The sequence below is a fragment of the Balaenoptera musculus genome, chromosome X (assembly GCF_009873245.2).
Source record: "Balaenoptera musculus isolate JJ_BM4_2016_0621 chromosome X, mBalMus1.pri.v3, whole genome shotgun sequence".
Taxonomy (NCBI): domain Eukaryota; kingdom Metazoa; phylum Chordata; class Mammalia; order Artiodactyla; family Balaenopteridae; genus Balaenoptera; species Balaenoptera musculus.
This window is the reverse complement of record NC_045806.1, coordinates 62,789,194-62,811,841: the sequence shown is the minus strand read 5'-3', so window position 1 is coordinate 62,811,841 and position 22,648 is coordinate 62,789,194. Positions and strand designations below refer to the sequence as shown.

The window sequence follows — 22,648 nt, the reverse complement described above, 5'->3', positions numbered from 1 at the left end:
TAAGTCAGCAGTAATCTTCATTTTTCACAAAGGAGTGTTCAGAGACTCCTTCCGTAGAATGTTTATGGACTGTGAAACAGTGGAAAGCTTCTGTCATCCCAGAAGCTCCCCTGCAGTCTCAGAAAAGTTGCTATTTTGTTTTACTTTATCCACTGCAGTATTAATCACCTCCCAAGAAGGGAGAAAGTATTCCCTTTTGCACATCCATGTATCAATACATGCAAAAAAGCTAGAGTTTGTACTCTCCTGCACAGATAAGGAGGAAAAGAAGTGATGTGGAAATTTCCACTAACCTAACTTGTTATTTCTTCCCCTTGGGCAAAAAACTGGTTCAGGTCTGTTTGGCTAGCCCAAAGAGGAAAGCTTGCATAGCAGAGTTGGTTTTTAGGGTGCTGAAGAAGGGCATCTTTTGAAGAAACTTTAACAAAAGGCTTACCATTTACCTAATGAATAATGATCTAGACTTCTCAAATCAGTTATAATAATGGCTCTTAAATTTTAACACACATACCATCACCTGGGAGATCTTGTTAAAATGCAGGTTCTGATTCAGTACATTTAGGGTGGGGCCTGAGACTCTACTTTTCCAACAAGATTCCAGGTGACGGCAGTACTGTCAGTCTGAATAGGCCAAAGGACACTCTGGATGGCAAAGGACACTCTGAATAGCAAAGGACAAGATTCTCCCAATTCCGAAATTCGTCAGTCTCTGGTCTTAAGTGGATCAGTTCAGAAAACGATATTCATTCAGATAAGGAGAGCATTATTTAGAACAAAGAGGACAAAATTTACCAAATAGTACCAAAAATTCAAAAAGGAGGCTCATTTGCCCAAAGGAAATAGCTTTGGCTTTGAAAAAAAACATTATTTTAATCTAGCCAGGAGCTTATTCATTCTCTCATAATTACTATCAAGACTTAATTTTGAACTTGGACAATGAAAAAAAAGTTTATACTACCAATTACTTAAAGTCTTGTTCCAGAGTAATTTAGTTCTTTCAGGTACCAGAAGTAACCTAAATACGATCTACAATTTTCACACTCTAGAAGTACAGTATTAAATTTAAATAAGTCATAGAGGTGATCCTTTTTTTTTTGTTTTTTTGGCTGCATTGGGTCTTTGTTGCTGTGCGTGGGCTTTCTCTAGTTGCAGCAAGAGGGGGCTACTCTTCACTGCTGTGCGTGGGCTTCTCATTGTGGTGGCTTCTCTTGCTGTGGTTGTGGCTCACGGGCTCTAGAGCTCAGGCTCAGTAGTTGTGGCCCACGGGCTTAGTTGATCCGCGGCATGTGAGATCTTCCCGGACCAGGGATTGAACCCGTGTCCCCTGCATTGGCAGGCAGATTCTTAACCACTGCGCCACCAGGGAAGCCCCGAGGTGATCCCTTTTAGCTACATTGGCATGACTTCTCAACAAAGATTCATAAAATTGTGACCTTTACCCCAGTGAGTGTGGCAAGAAGAGCAAAACCTTCCATCTTCCACAGAGGCAGTACAGGTGTTAAAAAGCCACAATGAATTAAATGGCTAGTTTCTTTAAATTAGCTTTTCTATAAGCTGTAGCCACACTGCTTATGCTTAAATGAATTCAAAAGGAAGGCTGACTCTCCTGCACTTGAGGGAACAATCAGAAAAGATTCCAAAAATTTCAAGGAAGGGTTTCCAATCTGATCCTCAAAACCGGCAGGTTCAGTCTAAAGTAATATGAAGAATAAATACATAATTAGAAAATGGCTTAAAAACAATTATAAACATCATGTCTGCAACTTACTCTCAAATGATTCAGAAAAAGGTATATACGTGTGTGGGTAATGTGTGTTTGAATATACGCCTCTCTGTCTGTCAACAGAGAAAGAGAATGATAAAACAAATGTGGCAAAATATTAACAACTGTGGAATCTGAGTAAAATTGGTAAACAGGAATTCTTTGTACTATTCTTGTAGCTTTTCTGTAAGCTTGAAATTAAAGATTAAAAAGTTACAAAAAAGGAAAAGGAATTTAATTGAGTATTGTGTTTGCTTTAATTGGTTAGTGAAGACAACTTCATATACTATGTCTTTTTAAGACAATGATGACGGGCTTCCCTGGTGGTGCAGTGGTTGAGAATCTGCCTGCCAATGCAGGGGACACGGGTTTGAGCCCTGGTCTGGGAAGATCCCACATGCCGCGGAGCGACTGGGCCCGTGAGCCACAACTACTGAGCCTGCGCGTCTGGAGCCTGTGCTCCGCAACAAGAGAGGCCGAGATAGTGAGAGGCCCGCGCACCGCGATGAAGAGTGGCCCCCGCTTGCTGCAACTAGAGAAAGCCCTTGCACAGAAACGAAGACCCAACACAGCCAAAACTAAATAACTAAATAAATAAATAATAAAAATAAAGGAATTCCTTTAAAAAAAAAGAGAGAGAGAATGATGAGATTGATGGTCATGATAAAAAACACCTCCCATTTTTCTCACTACCTCCTTTAACATTTATGGCCCACTCAGGACTGGTATGACATGAAGGCAAAATGCACTGATCCCTGTACCTCTAGGAACAGGTCGGAATGGCAGACTGTGAAGCCTGGATCAGCACTGACACTGGCATTCAGAAAATGGGTAGCCACAATTCTGGTGGAATCTTAAACTCTGACCTCTAGCAGAAACACACCATGCAGTCATTTGTTATCAGCCAGATATATATATTCTTTTTCAGATATATATCATTTTTTCAGATTCTTTTCCATTATAGGGTATTACAAGATATTGAATATAGTTCCCTGTGCTATACAGGTCCTTGTTGTTTATCTATTTTATATACAGTAGTGTGTATCTGTTAATCCCAAATTCCTAATTTATCTCTCCCCCCCTTTCCCCTTTGGTAGCCATAAGTTTGTTTTCTATGTCTGTGAGTCTGTTTCTGTTTTGTAAATAAGTTCATTTGAATCATTTTTTTTAGATTCCACATATAAGTGATATCATATGATATTTGTCTTTGACTCACTTCACTTAGTATGATAATCTCTAGGTCCATCCATGTTGCTGAAAATGACATTATTTCATTTTTTATGGCTGAGTAGTATTCCAGCGTGTGTGCGTATTCGCGCGTGTGTGTGTGTATCTTTTTTAAGGCACAAGAATTTTGGTCTTTTGAGATCTTCTTTATCAAAGTGAGACTTCTAAGTGAGAATATAAAATGGTACAGCCATTTTGGAAAACAGCTTGGCAGTTACTGAGAAAGTTAAACATATTCACCATATGACCTAGAAATTCCACTCCTAGTATATACCCAGGAGAAATAAAAACATATATTCATGCAAAAACTTGTAACAAATGCTCATCACAACATTATTCATGATAGCCAAGGAGTGGAAACAACCCAAATCTCCATCAACTGATGAATGGAGAGACAAAATGAGGTATATGCATACAATGGTATAGTACTCAGCAATAAAAAGGAATGAAGTACTGATACATATCACAAACATGGATGAACGTTTGTTATTTTGAAAACATTATGCTAAGTGAAAGACATTAAATACAAAGGGACAAATATTCTGACTCCACTTATATGGTACTTAGAGTTGTCAAATTCATAAAGCCAGAAAACAGAACAGTAGATAAAAGGGGCTGGGCTAGGGGGAGGTGAAGGGGAAATGGGGAGTGACTGCTAACCAGTATGGGGTTTCTTTGGGAGGCTGATAAAAATGTTCTAAAATTACATAATGGTAATGGCTGCAAATTTCTGTGAATATACAAATAACTACTGGATTGTGTACTTTAAAAGGGTGAATTTTATGGTATGTGAACTACATCTTGACTTTAAGAAGTGACAGTTCTATAATTTCTACCATTTGTCATGAACATGAAAATTAAGAATGTTTATATCTCTGGGTCCTTTTCCACTGACACTTATCTACCATAATAATTTGAGCATGTGACTAATTTTTTATGCTTCTCAGTTTTAGTGAGCTTGAAAAGAGAACACTGCTATTTGATATCTTTCATTCTGGTCAGAAGAGCAAAGGTTAATGACATTGTCTAGAAATTAGTTATTCAACTTTTCCATTGTTATTTACAGCAAGAAATTTCATTTAGGGAATTTCCAGTTTAATTCAAGGCAAGGTTCAATTCTAGTTTAAAACAAGTTCACATGGGCAAATCCCATTGGATATACGTTTTTGGTTTTAGTTCAAGGTAAGTGCTGCCAGGAAACAGGAAGACTTAGGGCCAGTTCTAGAGTCAGGCTCATTTGAATGCCTAAATTCAAAACTACAGTTAAAATTATATTATTTATTTCTACTTTTTTCTTTTTAAAGTAACATTTGCTTCTCCCATATTATATATACAAAAATACATACAAACAAACGTATGTACATACATCCCTGTCACACACACACAAGAAACTTAAAATACATAAGAAAGCAAATTGAAAACAAAATATCACCTTTATCCTATCACTCACAAATAACTACACTCACAAATAACTACTGTTAAAATTTAGTTCATGTCCTACCAGGAATTTTATTCATTCATATACATAAATAATATATACATGGTATAAATCCTTATACATGTGTTTATAAAATTTTGATCATACTGAACATACAGCTTTTTTACTTGCTTTTTTTTTCAGTTAACAAAATATCTGACACTTCCCCGTGGCATGAAGTATCTTCAATACCATAATTTTTTATGGCTTCTTAGCATTTCATCATATGGAGGTATCATGCTTTATTTAATGTTTCTAGTTTTTAAATATTATAAATAATTAGGCAAACATCCTTATGCATCTTTGTATACACTGCTGACTACCTCCATATGTCTTATTTCCAAAAAGTGGAATAGCAGTGCCTATTACTCATTTCTCATTGATAAAAGCCAAAAGAACCAGCAAAGTGTTAATAAAAGAACATTAAAGGAATCAAAGAAAAAAATGATATTACCTGACAAGGAAGCATCAAATCCCATGTCTTCTATTGCTTCTCTCAAGGTTTCTGGAGAGGTTAGTAAAGGATCATACTCAACAGTCCCTTTGCCATTTGCAAGTGATACTCGTATGGATTTTACACCTGCCTTTTTTGATATGACACCCTCAATAGACTGCACACAAGAATTACAAGTCATGCCATCAATGTTTATCACGGTTTCTTGAGTCAGAGGCTGGCTAACTATGTTCAAAGGACTCTTTTGAAGAGATGAGCTGGAGGGAGAGTTTGAGGTACTCTCAATTTCACTTGTACTACTAACTCTATATTGCCCTGGTGATATGGCCTCTATTGCTTTTCTCAGAGTTTCTGGAGTGACTAAACTTGCATTGTACTTTACTGTGGCAGATCTATTCTCTAAAGAAACGACTACACTGCTTACATATTGGAGTGTAGATAAAGCACTTTCAATATTTGACACACATGATTTACAGTGCATGCCATCTATGATGAAAATGACTGTTGAATTATTGGTATATGATGGACTCCTTTGCTGTGATCCTTCTGAGGATTTGACTGGTGTGTTCTTTAGACGTTCTATATCAATAGCTCCCAATTTGAGGTACTTGGGCTGTTTTTTGATGAATGCTGGAAAGCCCACAGCTTCAATCTGCTTTTTTATTTCCTCTGCTGTGATAAGATGAGGTTGATAAACAACAGTAGCTTCTTGATTGTCCAGGGAAACTAGTTAATAAAAAGGAAAATAATTATTTAGTTCAGTTATTCCTGGGCCACTTCAGAAAACATTCTGTAGACCAAATCAATACCATACATAATTGTTTCTCTCATTGTTGTCATTATCCTTTCTTAAAATAATTCTGTTCTTTTCAGAAAATGTTAATGACATGGACCAGAAAAAAAGTAAAAGATGTGACCACTATATTTGTGGTCTCCAAGTTTCTGCATGCCTGAATAGAAACATATTAGAGGTCAAGAGGACCCTAGGCATGTTGTGTTAAGAACCCTGAACTTCATGAATCACCACCCTGGCTGCCTTTTATGCTAGTTCAAGATTCACATAACTTTTCTTCATAACCATTAACTTTACTAACATTAATGCTGGGAATACACTGTACCTCAGACTTCAATGAAGCAGTAACATTCTAGTCCCACAGATTCAAAACCCATGCTTAAGAAAAATGCAAAAGTTAAAAAGGCCAAAACAGAAAACTAAGCCTTGCAAAGCAATCAAACAAATAACATCAGGCATACTACCTTTAATTCGCTGAACACCTTGCAGTTTCCCAATTTTTCCTTCAATGGTGCTAGTACATGAATGGCAGGTCATCCCTTCCACCTTCATCTTCAGCATGACTTCGCCTGCTTGAGCCATACTGAAATCTTCGCAGATTCCTGACTTTTTCTCCAGAGTTCCTGTATCTAAACTGAGAGCCGGAACCAGCTCTACTATCTGACTGGCATTCACTATAGAAGGGATTATTATCACCACTGCAGCTCTCTGCTGAGGGGAAATTTTAATGTCTGTCACGCCCTTCGTCTTGAGCAATGTGCTTTGTATATGCTCCCATGGCGGAGCCAGTGAAGCAGCAGCAGTCAGAAACACGGTCTCAGTTAAAACAGGGAGCGGCTTAGGATTGTGTAGAACAGCATCAAAGCCCATGTCATCAATGGCTTCCTGTAGGGTCTTTGGAGTCTGCAGTTTAGGGTCATAAATAATGGTTGCATTTTTTTCTTCCAGTGAAACCTTTCAGAAGGAAATTTCAGAAGTCAGTTTAATTAAATTACACGACATGGAACTTAAAAATATCAATCATCTCACCACCGTCAAGAATGAAAAGAAGGGGTTTCCCTGGTGGCACAGTGGTTGAGAATCTGCCTGCCAATGCAGGGCACACGGGTTCGAGCCCTGGTCTGGGAAAGATCCCACATGCCACGGAGCAACTAGGACTGTGAGCCACAACTACTGAGCCTGCACGTCAGGAGCCTATGCTCCTCAACAAGAGAGGCCGTGATAGTGAGAGGCCCACGCACCACGATGAAGAGTGGCCCCCACTTGCCACAACTAGAGAAAGCACTCGCACAGAAACGAAAACCCAACACAGCCAAAAATAAAAATTAAATTAACTAATTAATTAAAAAAGAAAGAATGAAACAAATAGATAGACATGATGAAAAGGCAGAGGGCTATATACCAGATGAAGGAACAAGATAAAACCCCAGAAAAACAACTAAATGAAGTGGAGATAGGCAACCTTCTAGAAAAAGAATTCAGAATAATGATAGTGAAGATGATCCAGGACCTCGAAAAAGAATGGAGGCAAAGGTCGAGAAGATGCAAGAAATGTTTAACAAAGACCTAGAAGAATTAAAGAACAAACAAACAGAGATGAACAATACAATAATTGAAATGAAAAATACACTAGAAGGAATCAATAGCAGAATAACTGAGGCAGAAGAATGGATAAGTGACCTGGAAGACAGAATGGTGGAATTCACTGCTGCAGAACAAAATAAAGAATGAAAAGAAATGAAGACAGCCTAAGAGACCTCTGGGACAACATTAAACGCAACAACATTCGCATTATAGGGGTCCCAGAAGGAGTAGAGAGAGAGAAAGGACCCAAGAAAATATTTGAAGATATTATAGTCAAAAACATTCCTAACATGGAAAAGGAAAGAGCCACCCAAGTCCAGGAAGCACAGAGAGTCCCATACAGGATAAACCCAAAGAGAAACATTCTGAGACACATAGTAATCAAACTATCAAAAATTAAAGACAAAGAAAAATTATTGAAAGCAGCAAGGGGAAAATGATAAATAACATACAAGGGAACTCCCATAAGGTTAACAGCTGATTTCTCAGCAGAAACTCTACAAGCCAGAAGGGAGCGGCATGATATACTTGAAGTGATGAAGGGAAAAACCTACAACCAAGATTACTCTACCCAGCAAGGATCTCATTCAGATTCAATGGAGAAATCAAAAGCTTTACAGACAAGCAAAAGCTAAGAGAATTCAGCACCACCAAACCAGCTCCACAACAAATGCTAAAGGAACTTCTCTAAGTGGGAAACACAAGAGAAGAAAAGGACCTACAAAAACAAACCCAAAACGATTAAGAAAATGGTCATAGGAACATACATATTGATAATTACCTTAAACGTGAATGGATTAAATGCTCCCACCAAAAGACACAGGCTTGCTGAATGGATACAAAAACAAGACCCATATATATGCTGTCTACAAGAGGCCCACTTCAGACCTAGGGACACATACAGACTGAAAGTGAGGGGATGGAAAAAGATATTCCATGCAAATGGAAATCAAAAGAAAGCTGGAGTAGCAATACTCATATCAGATAAAATAGACTTTAAAATAGAGAATGTTACAAGAGACAAAGAAGGACACTACAGGGCTTCCCTGGTGGCGCAGTGGTTGAGAATCTGTCTGCCAATGCAGGCGACACGGGTTCGAGCCCTGGTCTGGGAAGATCCCACATGCCGCGGAGCAACCGGGCCCGTGAGCCACAATTACTGAGCCTGCGCGTCTGGAGCCTGTGCTCTGCAACAGAAGAGGCCGCGATAGTGAGAGGCCTGCGCACCGTGATGAAGAGTGGCCCTCGCTTGCCACAACTAGAGAAAGTCCTCGCACAGAAACAAAGACCCAACACAGCCAAAAATAAATTAATTAATTAAAAAAAAAAAAAAAAAAGAAGGACACTACATAATGATCAAGGGATCAATCCAAGGAGAAGATATAACAATTATAAATAGATATGCACCCAACATAGGAACACCTCAATACATAAGGCAACTGCTAACAGCTATAAAAGAGGAAATCAACAGCGACACAGTAATAGTGGGGAACTTTAACACCTCACTTACACCAATGGACAGATCATCCAAACAGAAAATTAATAAGGAAACACAAAATTTAAATGACACAATAGACCAGATAGATTTAATTGATATTTATAGGACATTCCATCCAAAAACAGCAGATTACACTTTCTTCTCAAGTGCACACGGAACATTCTCCAGGATAGATCACATCTTGGGTCACAAATCAAGCCTCAGTAAATTTAAGAAAATTGAAATCATATCAAGCATCTTTTCTGACCACAACGCTATGAGTTTAGAAATCAATTACAGGGAAAAAAACGTAAAAAACGCAAACACATGGAGGCTAAACAATATGTTACTAAATAACCAAGCGATCACTGAAGAAATCAAAGAGGAAATCAAAAAATACCTAGAGACAAATGACAATGAAAACACCACGACCCAAAACCTATGGGATGCAGCAAAAGCAGTTCTAAGAGGGAAGTTTATAGCTATACAAGCCTACCTCAAGAAACAAGAAAAATCTCAAATAAACAATCTAGCCTTACACCTAAAGGAACTAGAGAAAGAAGAACAAACAAAACCCAAAGTTAGCAGAAGGAAAGAAATCATAAAGATCAGAGTGGAAACAAATGAAATAGAAACAAAGAAAACAAGAGCAAAGATCAATAAAACTAAAAGCTGGCTCTTTGAGAAGATAAACAAAATTGATAAACCATTAGCCAGACTCATCAAGAAAAAGAGGGAGAGGACTCAAATCAATAAAATTAGAAATGAAAAAGGAGAAGTTACAACAGACAGCGCAGAAATACAAAGCATCCTAAGAGACTACTACAAGCAACTCTACGCCAATAAAATGGACAACCTGGAAAAAATGGACAAATTCTTAGAAAGGTATAACCTTCCAAGACTGAACCAGGAAGAAAGAGAAAACATGAACAGACCAATCACAAGTAATGAAATTGAAACTGTGATTAAAAATCTTACAACAAACAAAAGTCCAGGACCAGATAGCTACACAGGTGAATTCTATCAAACATTTAGAGAAGAGCTAACACCCATCCTTCTCAAACTCTTCCAAAAATGTGCAGAGGAAGGAACACTCCCAAACTCATTCTATGAGGCCACCATCACCCTGACACCAAAACCAGACATAGATACTACAAAAAAAGAAAATTACAGACCAATATCACTGATGAATATAGATGCGAACATCCTCAACAAATTACTAGCAAACAGAATCCAACAACACATTAAAAGGATCATACACCATGATCAAGTGGGATTTATCCCAGGGATGCAAGGATTCTTCAATATACGCAAATCAGTCAATGTGATACACCATATTAACAAATTGAAGAATAAAAAGCATATTAAAAAAAAGAATGAAACAAATAATTCAAATGGAGGTTCTCTAATAGTTCTCATCTTTACTATTCTCTTTGGAAAGAAACACAAAATGTCTTGTGTACCTATAGGAATGGTAAAGCTCTATGTAGGTATACGTGACTCAGGTACTGATCAGGCATTTGGAACGTGCATAGACAAAATGCACCCTAGAATTTCATAACAGAGAACAAACTACTCTTTCTTCCATCTCCTTTCACAAATTATTCCAACACTCCACACTCTACCAATTCAAAAGTTAATATAGGAAACAGGATCAGCTACAGAAAACAAATTTGATATGACGTTTAAAGTTTTAAAATGTTCAATTAAGACAACTTTGTTGGCAGATAAGGTATAAACATGCTGTCAACATTCATAGGGTTTTGAAGCAAATATTTCTATAACCCTCTAAGTCACTACAGTCTAGTATTATTTTTGTTCAAAATAAGAACATCTTTATTGTTCTGCCTGATTTGATTATAAAAACAGTGATTGTATTCTTGAAGCTCAGCAACTGTATATAAATTTAACTACTACTGGGACATCTTACCCTGCATCTCTTTTGCTAACAGGTTACAAAGATTTATGAAGTAGTCACACACACACACACAAAACTGGATTGGGAGTCAGAAGGTTTGAGTTCCAGTGTCAATTCTCCACTTATTAGTCAACCACACTCATTAGTTCTACCATCTGAAAAATGAAGAAATGTGCCCTATTATCTTCCAGGTTTGTTATAAGGATCATATGAGTAAATAGACAGGAAAGTAGTTCTTTGCAGCAGCAAGTCATATAAAAGTAAACACTGAACAATTAATATCTATCAAGCATTTATTTATTTATTTATTTTTGGCTGCATTGGGTCTTCGTTGCTGCGCGCAGGCTTTCTCTAGTTGCGGCGAGCGGGGGCTACTCTTTGTTGCGGTGCGTGGGCTTCTCACTGCAGTGGCTTCTCTTGTTGTGGAGCACAGGCTCTAGGTGCGAGGGTTTCAGTAGTTGTGGCACGCGGGCTCAGTAGTTGTGGCTCGCGGGCTCTAGGGCACAGGCTCAGTAGTTGTGGAGCATGGGCTTAGTTGCTCTGCAGCATGTGGGATCTTCCCGGACCAGGGATCGAACCCAAGTCCCCTGCACTGGCAGGCAGATTCTTAACCGCTGCGCCACCAGGGAAGTCCCTATCAAGCACTTATTATATGTGCCAGGAACTGAGATTCTCATGATACAAAGCTGATCATGACACAGTCACAGGGAGCAATACTAGAACAGAGGATAGAGAAAACGGACACCCATTCATCCCTGGGAATATGTGTCAAAAAAGGCTTCTTAGAGGAGATAATACCTGAATGTTAAAGGAAAAACAGAAATCAGCAAGGATACATGAAGCAGGGAATTTATCACAAATGGAAACGCAAAAGTAGAGAAAGATGACAGGCTGCAGAATTAGGCAACTGCTTTATTATGGGGCCTCTTGTATGCCAATAATAGTCTGTAATTTATCCTGTAGGTAATAGAGAGCCATGGAAAAGTTAAGCAGGGGAATGACACAGTTATATTTGCATTTAGTGAAGAATCATTTTGGAGTGACGTGAGTGATGGAACTGTGCTGTCCTGGCTGTGCGGGTAGTTAAAAGAATCTATACATGTGTTAAAATTCACCAAACCTAAAAACAAACAAACAAAACTGATAGAACTATACACCAAAAAGAAGTCAATTTTTTGGTATAATTTTAAAAACAAAAAAATTAAGAGATTAAAAATTCAGTTCCTCAATTGCATTAGCCACATTTCTAGCGTTCAGTGGCCAATGTAGCTGCCATATGGGACAGAGTAGATACAGAACATTTTCATCATTACAGAATATTCCATTGGACAGTACTGCTCTATGTACTACTATACTTTTTCTGATAAAGTGCCAAACTTTTAAAAAAGGGAAGGGGATTTTTTTCCCTTTAGGTTTAAATACATTGTATCTGGTATCTTTTAAACAAGACCTCGTTTTGAGCTTATCCCCCCCTCACAATTTCAATTTACCAACACAGGCAATGAGAAACAGTTCTTTTTTTTTTTTTAACATCTTTATTGGAGTATAATTGCTCCACAATGGTGTGTTAGTTTCTGCTGTATAACACAGTGAATCAGCTATACATATACACACATCCTCATGTCTCCTCCCTCTTGCTTCTCCCTCCCACCCTCCCTACCCCACCCCTCTAGGTGCTCACAAAGCACTGAGCTGTTCTCCCTGTGCTATGTGGCTGCTTCCCACTAGCTATGAGAAACTGTTCTTAAAGCTGATTTTTAAAGCAAAAATCACTTTGTCACTACATGGTTTGCTATACTTTCTACTGCTGTAGCCTGTCTTCTATTTATAAAAGACATTAAAAAATAAGGAAACTGTATATAAAATACTACACAAAAAAGTTGTATTATCCTATGTTGTTTTCATGCTGCAAACCAGAAAACACTTCCTTATTTAGTAGCTTCCATTTGTGTGTTTTAAAGCTGGATCGACCACACCTAGCACAAAAATGTTCCCCTTTGGGATAACAGCACTCAACTTTTCCTCTGAATGTTAGATATCAAAGAGACTTTTCAAGCCTAAGGTCTCAAAGGAAACAAAAACAGGCAGCACCTTTGTTTCTTTTAAGAGGAAATTCACATAGTGATTATCACAGTACTGTTCTGGATGCCAAATCCTTGGGCAGGAAGCTAAAATAGCATTTATTTATTTAACAAATATTTACTGAGTACCTATTATGTTCCCAGCACCGTGCTAGCTTGCTAGGGATCCAATGGTGAGCAAAAGCAGGCACAGACTCCGTAGAGCCAGAAATTGCTGGCAGCAGTCTGTCTGATTCTGGGTCTGTGCCACTCTCCTTTCACATGATCCCCACCAATGTAAACCACCTTCGCCTATTCCCCACAGTGCTCGAAAGTTTCAACGGCTTCTCTTTCTCAGAATCTTTCATTAGGAATCAATGTTGTTCTTGTTGTTTTCCCAGAGAAACTATTTTTCTATTTTATCAATAGTTCCTCTGAAAATAAACATCTAACAGTCTACAAGTTATGAATGTGGCTCCTATGAAGGACGCAAGATGGAGGACTGTTCACTATATTTAGATGAAGGTAGGAGTTGAAGAGAACAAATCAAACGTACTCTGTGGCCTCAATAGCATTAACAGTGGTGTAAAGGGGTCTAATTGTCCATAGGAATTGTAAAGATCCATTATTTTAATGGAGTTCTTTGTCTACTGAAATGTCTAAACCTTGCAAGTCAAGCACCGTATACTTTATCTGAATGTGTTTTCTGTATAATTTTATAATTACAGATTATAAAAAGTGATCCAATTTCCTATCTGAAGGCTAGGAAATTGAATAAATTGCCCAAGAAACCCAGCAAGAAGACGAAAGAGCTAGGATTCAAATGTAGGTCGATTTAACTCCAAAGTCCATGTTCTTTCCATCTATAAATGGTGAGGCTAGATGATCTTCAATTTCCTTGAAAAACTAAAATTCTATGCCTGTGATTTGAGCAATGTGTGACGTAAATAAAAACACCTGAAAAGTATGAAATATTTCTAGTGTGTGAACCAAATTTTAGTTCTATGTTTACTTTTCCCCCACACATTTCATATCTACTCCCATACCAGTTTAAATAAAAAATAATTTAGAGAATATATTTCTTTGGGATTTTAGCAGGATTTGACAATTACTACATTCTAACATTTCCCCATTTTCAAAAGCCACTTTGGGAAAGGTCCTTTGCTGAAGTTTCAGCACACTGAAATTCCTTTTTATCCTCCCAGGAATTAATTTATATGTCATCATAAATTCAGATTAGCATGCTACTCAGCCAGTGGGGGAGTCTTCAAAGGGTTTAAAGCCCACTTTCTAACATTTTCATAACAACTCAACATAGAGTGATTCAGAGGTTTTTGAGAGCTTGAAAGGATTCTGTCATTTTTCAGACTAAAGTCAGAAAAGTAAAATGATTTGTCAATAATCTTGACTTTCTAATATGTTTGATTCTCCTCCCACAATATACTTTTGACAACTAAAAACTATATAAAATACATAATAGGAATCTTATTTATATTACATATGTCTGAATACAAATTCTATTATTGTTTGTTGAAAAAATAATGTATATATATTAACACTCTACTTTGATGCTTCAATATAGCATACTGAAAATTAAAGTATGATAAGAGTAAGCCATCAAGTTCTATTAATATTTATCCTATTTGACCAACCTAAATAAAGGTTACCACCTAAAATTAGTAACTCAATGTATGAACTAGCAAAAGACAACTCTTAGAGACTAAGAAAATAGCCCAAAACCAATCTAAAAATTTAAAAGCCAAATGCTTTAAAATGAAAAAGATGTGGAGATTTTGTTAGTTTAAGTTGTAGCATTGTTTTTCTGTAAACTGAGTGCTCTGTCAGAATTTTCATTGCTAATATAATTTTATTTTGCTTCAAAAATTATATAGCTGGGACTTCCCCAGTGGTCCAGTGGGTAAGACTCCTCGCTCCCAATGCAGGGGGTCCAGGTTTGATCCCTGGTCAGGGAACTAGATCCCGCATGCATGCCGCAACTAAAAATCCCGCGTGCTGCAACTAAGACCTGGCGCAGCCAAAATAAATAAATATTAAAAACAATTTTTAAAATTATACAACCAATGCATGATTATTCACTATAACAATTTAAATACAAAGAAAGGAAATAGTGAAAGTTCCTCTTTACATCATTCCTCCACTGCTAGTTTTTACCTTGGATTTGACATTTCTTTGATCCTTGGGATAAAGTTCAACTAAATCAGAAACCTAAGCCTCTTTGAATAACTGATTCTGCATCTTCATGGATGGACGAGTATTACCTAAGAATTTATATAAGGCAAAATGCCTGTATTACTCTAACACGGTGTTTGAAAAAAGAAATGTTCAGTGTACTATCATCATTTGCCATAGCAAAAGTTAGGGGGAGAAAGTTCCAAATAGAAATAAAAAGATTGATTTCTATATGCTGATAGGGAACAGTATCTAAGATGTATTTGCTAAGTGAAAAAAGCAAAGTATAGAACAGTATGTATATAGTATGCTTCCATTTATATAAAAAGGGGATACACACACACACATACACAAACACACACATATATACAGTTGACCCTTAAACAACAAGCAATTGGGGGGATTAGGGGCGCCCCACCCCTGAGGCTGTTGAAAATCCGTGTATAACTTTACAGTTGGCCCTCTGTATCCTCAGTTCCACACCCTCGGATTCAACCAACCATGGATCATGTAGTACCACAGTTCATATTTTTTGAAAAAAATCCATGTATAAGTGGACCTGTGCAGTTCAAACCCGTGTTGTTCAAGGGTCAACTGTATAAACACACACATATAGCTATATACATGTAAATCATTTTATATTCAGGGTCTATTTCTGGAAGAATCCATACATACTAAACTGATAACTGGTTTCTTTTGGGAAGGGGATTTTACTCTGGACATGTTATTTTTCCAATAATTTTTTTTTTAAAGTTACTTTTAAGGGGTTTTTTGGCGACGTTGTGCGGCTTGTGGGATCTTAGTTCCCTGACCAGGGATTGAACCCTGGCCCTCTGCAGTGAAAGTGCCAAGTCCTAACCACTGGACCACCAGGGAATTCCCTAGGTGGTCATTTTTTTAAAGGATAGTCTGTATTAGGAAAATGGACTGCAGCCTTTAACTGAGTAAAGGGAAAAAGCACTCAAAATGCAGTTAAATTTCAAGGACAAAGTAATTTGTTAATAAGGCATTAACCTTTAGAGCCATTCAGTACTTATACCTAATTAAGTTTATTTTACATTACCACTTTCAAAAGGCCAGACAATCCCAAAGAAAGACCTTCACGTTATCTGCCCATTTTATTTTTCCCCTGAACAGACCACTGGGGTGATTAAATAAACCTTCAGGTTAATCCCTTTAAAGTCTACAGTCTTGACATTGGCAGAACAAGAGTATTACACTCATTTATAAACTTCACAATTTAAGACACAATTCCCAAAATGTATTTAAATGCTGAAGCTGCAAAGATATATAATCATATTCGTTCTACTTTTCCAAAATTAGAGACTTCTTGACTATTCACTTTCCTTGAATTCTGTTAAAGCTCTAATCTGTTCCGCTGTAACATTTTTTAAATAAAGCAACCCCACTCAATTTAACATCACAATTACATTACTTCATATCAGAGTTTTATTCCAAATACTACAAGAGCTCCTTGACTTAGTCGAAACAATGTCCTATTCAAATCTGGTTTCTAAACTGACTGCACATTGGTCGTAATTATAATCTCACAAACTATGATCCAGAAATTTCAAACCTTAACAGTCCTTGAAAAGTGATCAATATTTATGTATTAACATGTTAGGCTGCATTATGACTATAAATTATGTTTGGACAAGGACAATTTTCTTTTTTTTTTTTTTTTCTTTTTGGCCACACCGCAGGGCATGAGGGATCCTAGTTCCCTGACCAGGGATTGAACCTGTGGCCCCCTGCAGTGGAAGCTCAGAGTCCTAACCACTGGACTGCCAGGGAAGTCCCAAGGACAATTTTCTATATGGTGCCTAGAAAGAGGTGAATCCACCTTTTTTGGACTTAATTAAAGGATTGTGGTTAAAATATTTTACTTTTGCAAAAACAGATAACCATGTAAACACATTGCTAAGACTCCTTCCAGGGTCTCAGAACTGGTCAATGCCAGTAAGGGGCTCTGAAACCTAAGCTTCATTAACATCACCATAAATCTGTCTCTGGGCCTAGAAGACAACACTCAGTAAAATATTTTTTAAAGGAACGAGAAAAGAGGAAAGATCACTAGTATACTCTATATCATGTGGGCTTTTGACTAAAGAAGGAGAGGCAGAGCTGGAAAAGGCAGAAGAAGTGTGTTTCCTTTCATTTTCAGCAAACAAATTATGACTGTGCCCTGGAAAGTATAGCCTTAAGTATCTGTCACTGGGATCCATATAAATCACTGTTGATAACACAAAGTGCTTTCATATTATATTTCTGCTACTTTTCCTTTACAACTTAATCCAATTTAATTGCATTTTTCTGACCTTAAATAGGTCATATTAAGCAGTGGTGAATTCTGGGAAGATGCGGTAAACACAGCAGCCTTACATACGAGTGGGGTGCAACAGTCTTTGGGGAAAATTTATACAGGAATGTACTTGCAAATGTCAAAACAGAATCTAGTCCTTTAGTTATACATAGATATGCTGGCAAAAAATTAATAATCAAAAATAGTTTGTCAGAGAGTTGGGGGTTTTGGAAAATGCATTAGTTGTCAGTAGACAATAAGAACCTAAATCACTTGGAGAAACTATGTGAACTAGTTTCTGGATGGTTAAAACAGCTTTACTTCAATCAGCACAGACACTTAATTAGTAAGATTTAGCTTCTATTCTGGCCTTCAGCACCAGCCATGTTAGATCAAGTGGAGGAAGTTTAATTGGTTTCTTTGAGGATAAATCAAGTGGAAGTGCCATATTTATTATTCACTGAAATTAAATTATTCATTTTTAAAGTTTTGGGACTGCAGGTTGCAGAGCTACTTTGCCATCCTCTTTTCTAATTAGCAAATTGCAAAAACATCCATTTGATTTTCGGACAGTTACAATTAGTGAAAAAAATTACAAAATGTTTTTATAAATGTATTTTGAATATAAACACATTTGAGAAAACCTGCAGTATAGTTAATAAAAGTTACCCGTCATCTCTCAGCTCTTCCAACTTGGCTCTCTCCCCAAAGCAAATTAAAGACAGGAGCATCCTTGGGGGGAGGAGGGGAGGAGACAATGAGGAAGCCTCTAAAGTGTAGTTATGCCAAGGTAGATGGTGAATACAAAGGAAAATCCTACTTTTGGAGAATGTGAAAGGGAAAAATTCATATCCAAGAATTCACATGGATGCCTACAGGACAGAAAACTTAGCAGAAGGCATATTACACTGTGTAAAGAAAGCTTTTCCTGCCACAACCATCAACATAGTCTTAACTGACCAGAGTGTGTAGTTTAGTAAGCAAATGAGAAACACTGCTTTCCTCCCTCCCATACATGTAAAATGGATACATAGTTTACTTTGTCCTCTCTGGACAAGATGAATATGAAACTCAGACATGCAAAAAATCACCAAGAGTTTCAGATATAGAAAAGAATTGCCCATATATTGGCACCACACTTCACATGTGGTAAAATTTTGTATCAAACTTCATAAGGAATCACTATGTGCCAATTAGCCAACTTTTTGTAATAAAAACAAGACAAACTGAAGCCAATCTGCTCAAGATCTCATGAGACGTCTGAATCACAGACGAGAATACCATAAGGAGGGGACTTCCCTGGGGGTCCAGTGGTTAAGACTCCACGCTTCCAAGGCAGGGGGCACGGGTTCAATCCCTGGTCGGGGAACTAAGATCCCACATGCCGCGCGGCACAGCCAAAAATAATAAAAAAGAATACTGTAAGGACAAGAAAGCATGAATCCTGTAGTTCACAGAAAAGCTAAAACCCATTTTGAAATCTCTGAAGAATAAACGGGTAAAAGATTAATGTTTAGATTAAGATTAAAAGACAGATCAAAAGTATTTGATCTGGAGATGCACAAAGTATTCTGGTTCCATGAAATTAAGCCGTATGAGCTGTTTGTAAATTCTGGAAATTAATCCCTTGTCGGTCACATCATTTGCAAATATTTTCTCCCATTCTGTGGGCTGTCTTTTCGTTTTGTTTATGGTTTCCTTTGCTGTGCAAAAGCTTTTGAGTTTAATTAGGTCCCATTTGTTTATTTCTGTTTTTATTTCCATTACTCTTGGAGACAGATCAAAAAAGATATTGCTGTGATTTATGTCAGAGAGGGTTCAGCCTATGTTTTCCTCTAAGAGTTTTATAGTGTCCAGTCTTACATTTAGGTCTCGAATCCATTTTGAGTTTATTTTTGTGTATGGTGTTAGGGAGTATTCTAATTTCATTCTTTTACATGTAGCTGCCCAGTTTTGCCAGCACCATTTATTGAAGAGACTGTCTTTCCTCCACATTGTATGGTCTTGCCTCCTTTGTCATAGATTAATTGACCATAAGTGTGTGGGTTTATTTCTGGGCTTTCTACCCTGTTCCTTTGATCTATATTTCTATTTTTGTGCCAGTACCATGCTGTTTTGATGACTGTGGCTTTGTAATATAGTCTGAAGTCAGGAAGCCTGATTCCTCTGGCTCCGTTTTTCTTTCTCAAGATTGCTTTGGCTCTTTGGGGTCTTTTGTGTCTCCATACAAATTTTAAGATTTTTTGTTCTAGTTCTGTAAAAAATGCCATTGGTAATTTGATAGCAATTGCATTGAATCTGTAGATTGCTTTGGGTAGTACAGTCATTTTAACAATATTGATTCTTCTGATCCAAGAACATGGTATATCTCTCCATCTGTTGGTATCATCTTTAATTTCTTTCATCAGTGTCTTTTTCTGCATACAGGTCTTTTGTCCCCCTAGGTAGGTTTATTCCTAGGTATTTTATTCTTTTTATTACAATGGTAAATGGGAGTGTTTCTTGAATTTCTCTTTCGGATCTTTCGTTGTTATTGTACAGAAACGCAACCCAATCAAAAAATGGGCAGAAGACCTAAACAGACATCTCTCCAAAGACAACATACAAGATGGCCAAGAGGCACATGAAAAGATATTCAATATCGCTAATTATTAGAGAAATGCAAATCAAAACTACAATGAAATACCACCTTACACCAGTCAGAATGGCTATCATCAAAAAATCCACAAACAGTAAATGCTGGAGAGGGTGTGGAGAGAAAAGAACCCTCTTACACTGTTGGTGGGAATGTAAATTGGTACAGCCACTATGGAGAACAGTATGGAGATTCTTTAAAAATACTAAAAATAGAGCTACCATATGATCCAGCAATCCCACTCCTGGGCGTATATCTGGAGAAAAACATGGTCTGAAAGGATACATGCACCCCAATGTTCATTGCAGCACTGTTTACAATGGACAAGACATGGAAGCAACCTAAACGTCCATTGACAGAGGAATGGAAAAAGAAGATGTGGTACATATATACAATGGAATATTACTCAGCTATTAAAATGAATGAAATAGTGCCATTTGCAGCAACATGGATGGACCTAGAGATTGTCATACTGAGTAAAGTAAGTCAGACAGAGAAAGAGAAACATTGTATAATATCACTTGTCTGTGGAATCTAAAAAAAACTGATAAAAATGAACTTATTGACAAAACAGAAACAGGGGGGCGTCTGGGCAAGATGGCGGAAGAGTAAGAAGCGGAGATCACCTTCCTTCCCACAGATACATTAGAAATACATCTACACGTGGAACTGCTCCTACAAAACACCCACTGAACGCTGGCAGAAGACGTCAGACCTCCCAAAAGGCAAGAAACTCCCCACGTATTTGGGCAGGGCAAAAGAAAAAAGAAATAACAGAGACAAAAGAATAGGGACGGGACCTGCACCAGTGGGAGGGAGCTGTGAAGGAGGAAAGGTTTCCACACACTAAGAAGCCCCTTCGCGGGCAAAGACTGCGGGTGGCAGAGGGGGTAAGCTTCGGAGCCACGGAGGAGAGCGCAGCCACAGGGGTGCGGAGGGCAAAGCGGAGAGACTCCCGCACAGAGGCTCGGCGCTGAGCAACACTCACCAGCCCGAGAGGCTTGTCTGCTCCCCCGCCGGGGCGGGCGGGGGCTGGGAGCTGAGGCTCGGGCTTCGGTCAGATCGCAGGGAGAGGACTGGGGTTGGCGGCGTGAACACAGCCTGAAGGGGTTAGCGCATCACAGCTAGCGGGGAGGGAGTCCGGGAAAAAGTCTGCAGCTGCCGAAGAGGCAGGAGACTTTTTCTTGTCTCTTTGTTTCGCGGTGCGCAAGGAGAGGGGGTTGGGAGCGCCGCTTAAAGGAGCTCCAGAGACGGGCGCGAGCCGCGGCTATCAGCACAGACCCCAGAGACGGGCATGAGACGCTGAGGCTGCTGCTGCCGCCACCAAGAAGCCTGTGTGCGAGCACAGGTCACTATCCACACCGCCCCTCCCGGGAGCCTGTGCAGCCTGCCAGTGCCAGGGTCCCATGATCCAGGGACAACTTCCCCGGGAGAACGCACGGCGCGCCTCAGGCTGCTGCAACGTCACACCGGCCTCTGCCGCCGCAGGCTTGCCCCACATCCGTACCCCTCCCTCCCCCCCGCCTGAGTGAGCCAGAGCCCCCTAATCAGCTGCTCCCTTAACCCGGTTCTGTCTGGGCGGGGAACAGACACCCTCACGCAGAGGCGGGGCCAAATCCAAAGCTGAACCCCGGGAGCTGTACGAACAAAGAAGAGACAGGGAAATTTCTCCCAGCAGCCTCAGAAGCAGCGGATTAAAGCTCCACAAACAACTTGATGTACTTGCAGCTGTTGAATACCTGAATAGACAACGAATCATCCCAAATTCAGGAGGTGGACTTTGGGAGCAGGATATATTAATTTTTCCCCTTTTCCTCTTTTTGTGAGTGTATATGTGTATGCTTCTGGGTGAGATTTTGTCTGTATAGCTTTGCTTTCACCATTTGTCCTAGGGTTTGGTCCGCCCGTTTTTTTTGGTTTTTTTTTTTTTACTTAAAAAATTTTTTTTCTTAATAAATTTTTTCTTAATAATTTTTTCCTTATTTTTTATTTTAAAAAATTAAAAAATTTTTTTTCTTAATATTTTTTTTTATTTTTTATTTTAAAAAATTAAAAATTTTTTTCCTTAAAACAGAAACAGACTTACAGACTGAGAGAATGGAACTTATGGTTACCAGCGGGTAAGGGTGGGGGGGATGCATAGTTAGGGAGTTTGGGATTGACATGTACACACTGCTATATTTTAAATGGATAACCCACAAGGACCTACTGTATAGCCCAGGGAACTCTGCTTAATATTATGTAACAACCTAAAGAATTTGAAAAAGAATAGATACATGTATATGTATAACTGAATCACTTTGCTACACACCTGAAACTAACATAACGTTGTTAATCAACTATACTCCAATATAAAATAAAAAGTTAAAAAAATATTCTGGTTCAAATTTAATGATTCATGCACTTAAAATATATAATGAGCTTCTGATTATTAGAAAGAATCCATCAGATTCCTAATCTTAAATCCTGTACTAAATCTCATGTCCAGTTAGACAAAGCTCCCTTTAGGATATTAACATCTACTCTGGGCAGTGTGTCTAAAATTTATCTTTTGCATGTGGATATGAACTAGTCAAAAGAAAAGCATTTTAGGACTGATGCAAGCTGATCAAATTCCAAAGTTGCATTAACTTTCCATCATCACTATAATGAATATTGTATAAAAGCAAAATTACAGAAAACTTATGGTAAATATTATAGAGCCACTGCCAATATAAAGTTGTTTTAATGATGCTGAAAACTTAAATATATTAAAATAATAAGTACATT

At 38.2% G+C, this 22,648-nt stretch overlaps 1 protein-coding gene across 1 annotated transcript in view; it reads right to left on the bottom strand.

The window, feature by feature from the left end:
• ATP7A (ATPase copper transporting alpha) overlaps nucleotides 1-22,648 on the bottom strand; it is a 151,095-nt gene that overhangs the window by 49,059 nt on the left and 79,388 nt on the right. Inside the window, exons 3-4 of the mRNA XM_036839792.1 lie at nucleotides 6,178-6,667; nucleotides 4,921-5,646 (exon numbers count right to left, since the gene is read on the bottom strand). Coding sequence (XP_036695687.1) covers nucleotides 4,921-5,646; nucleotides 6,178-6,667 — 1,216 coding nt within the window. The remainder of the gene's footprint in view (nucleotides 1-4,920; nucleotides 5,647-6,177; nucleotides 6,668-22,648) is intronic.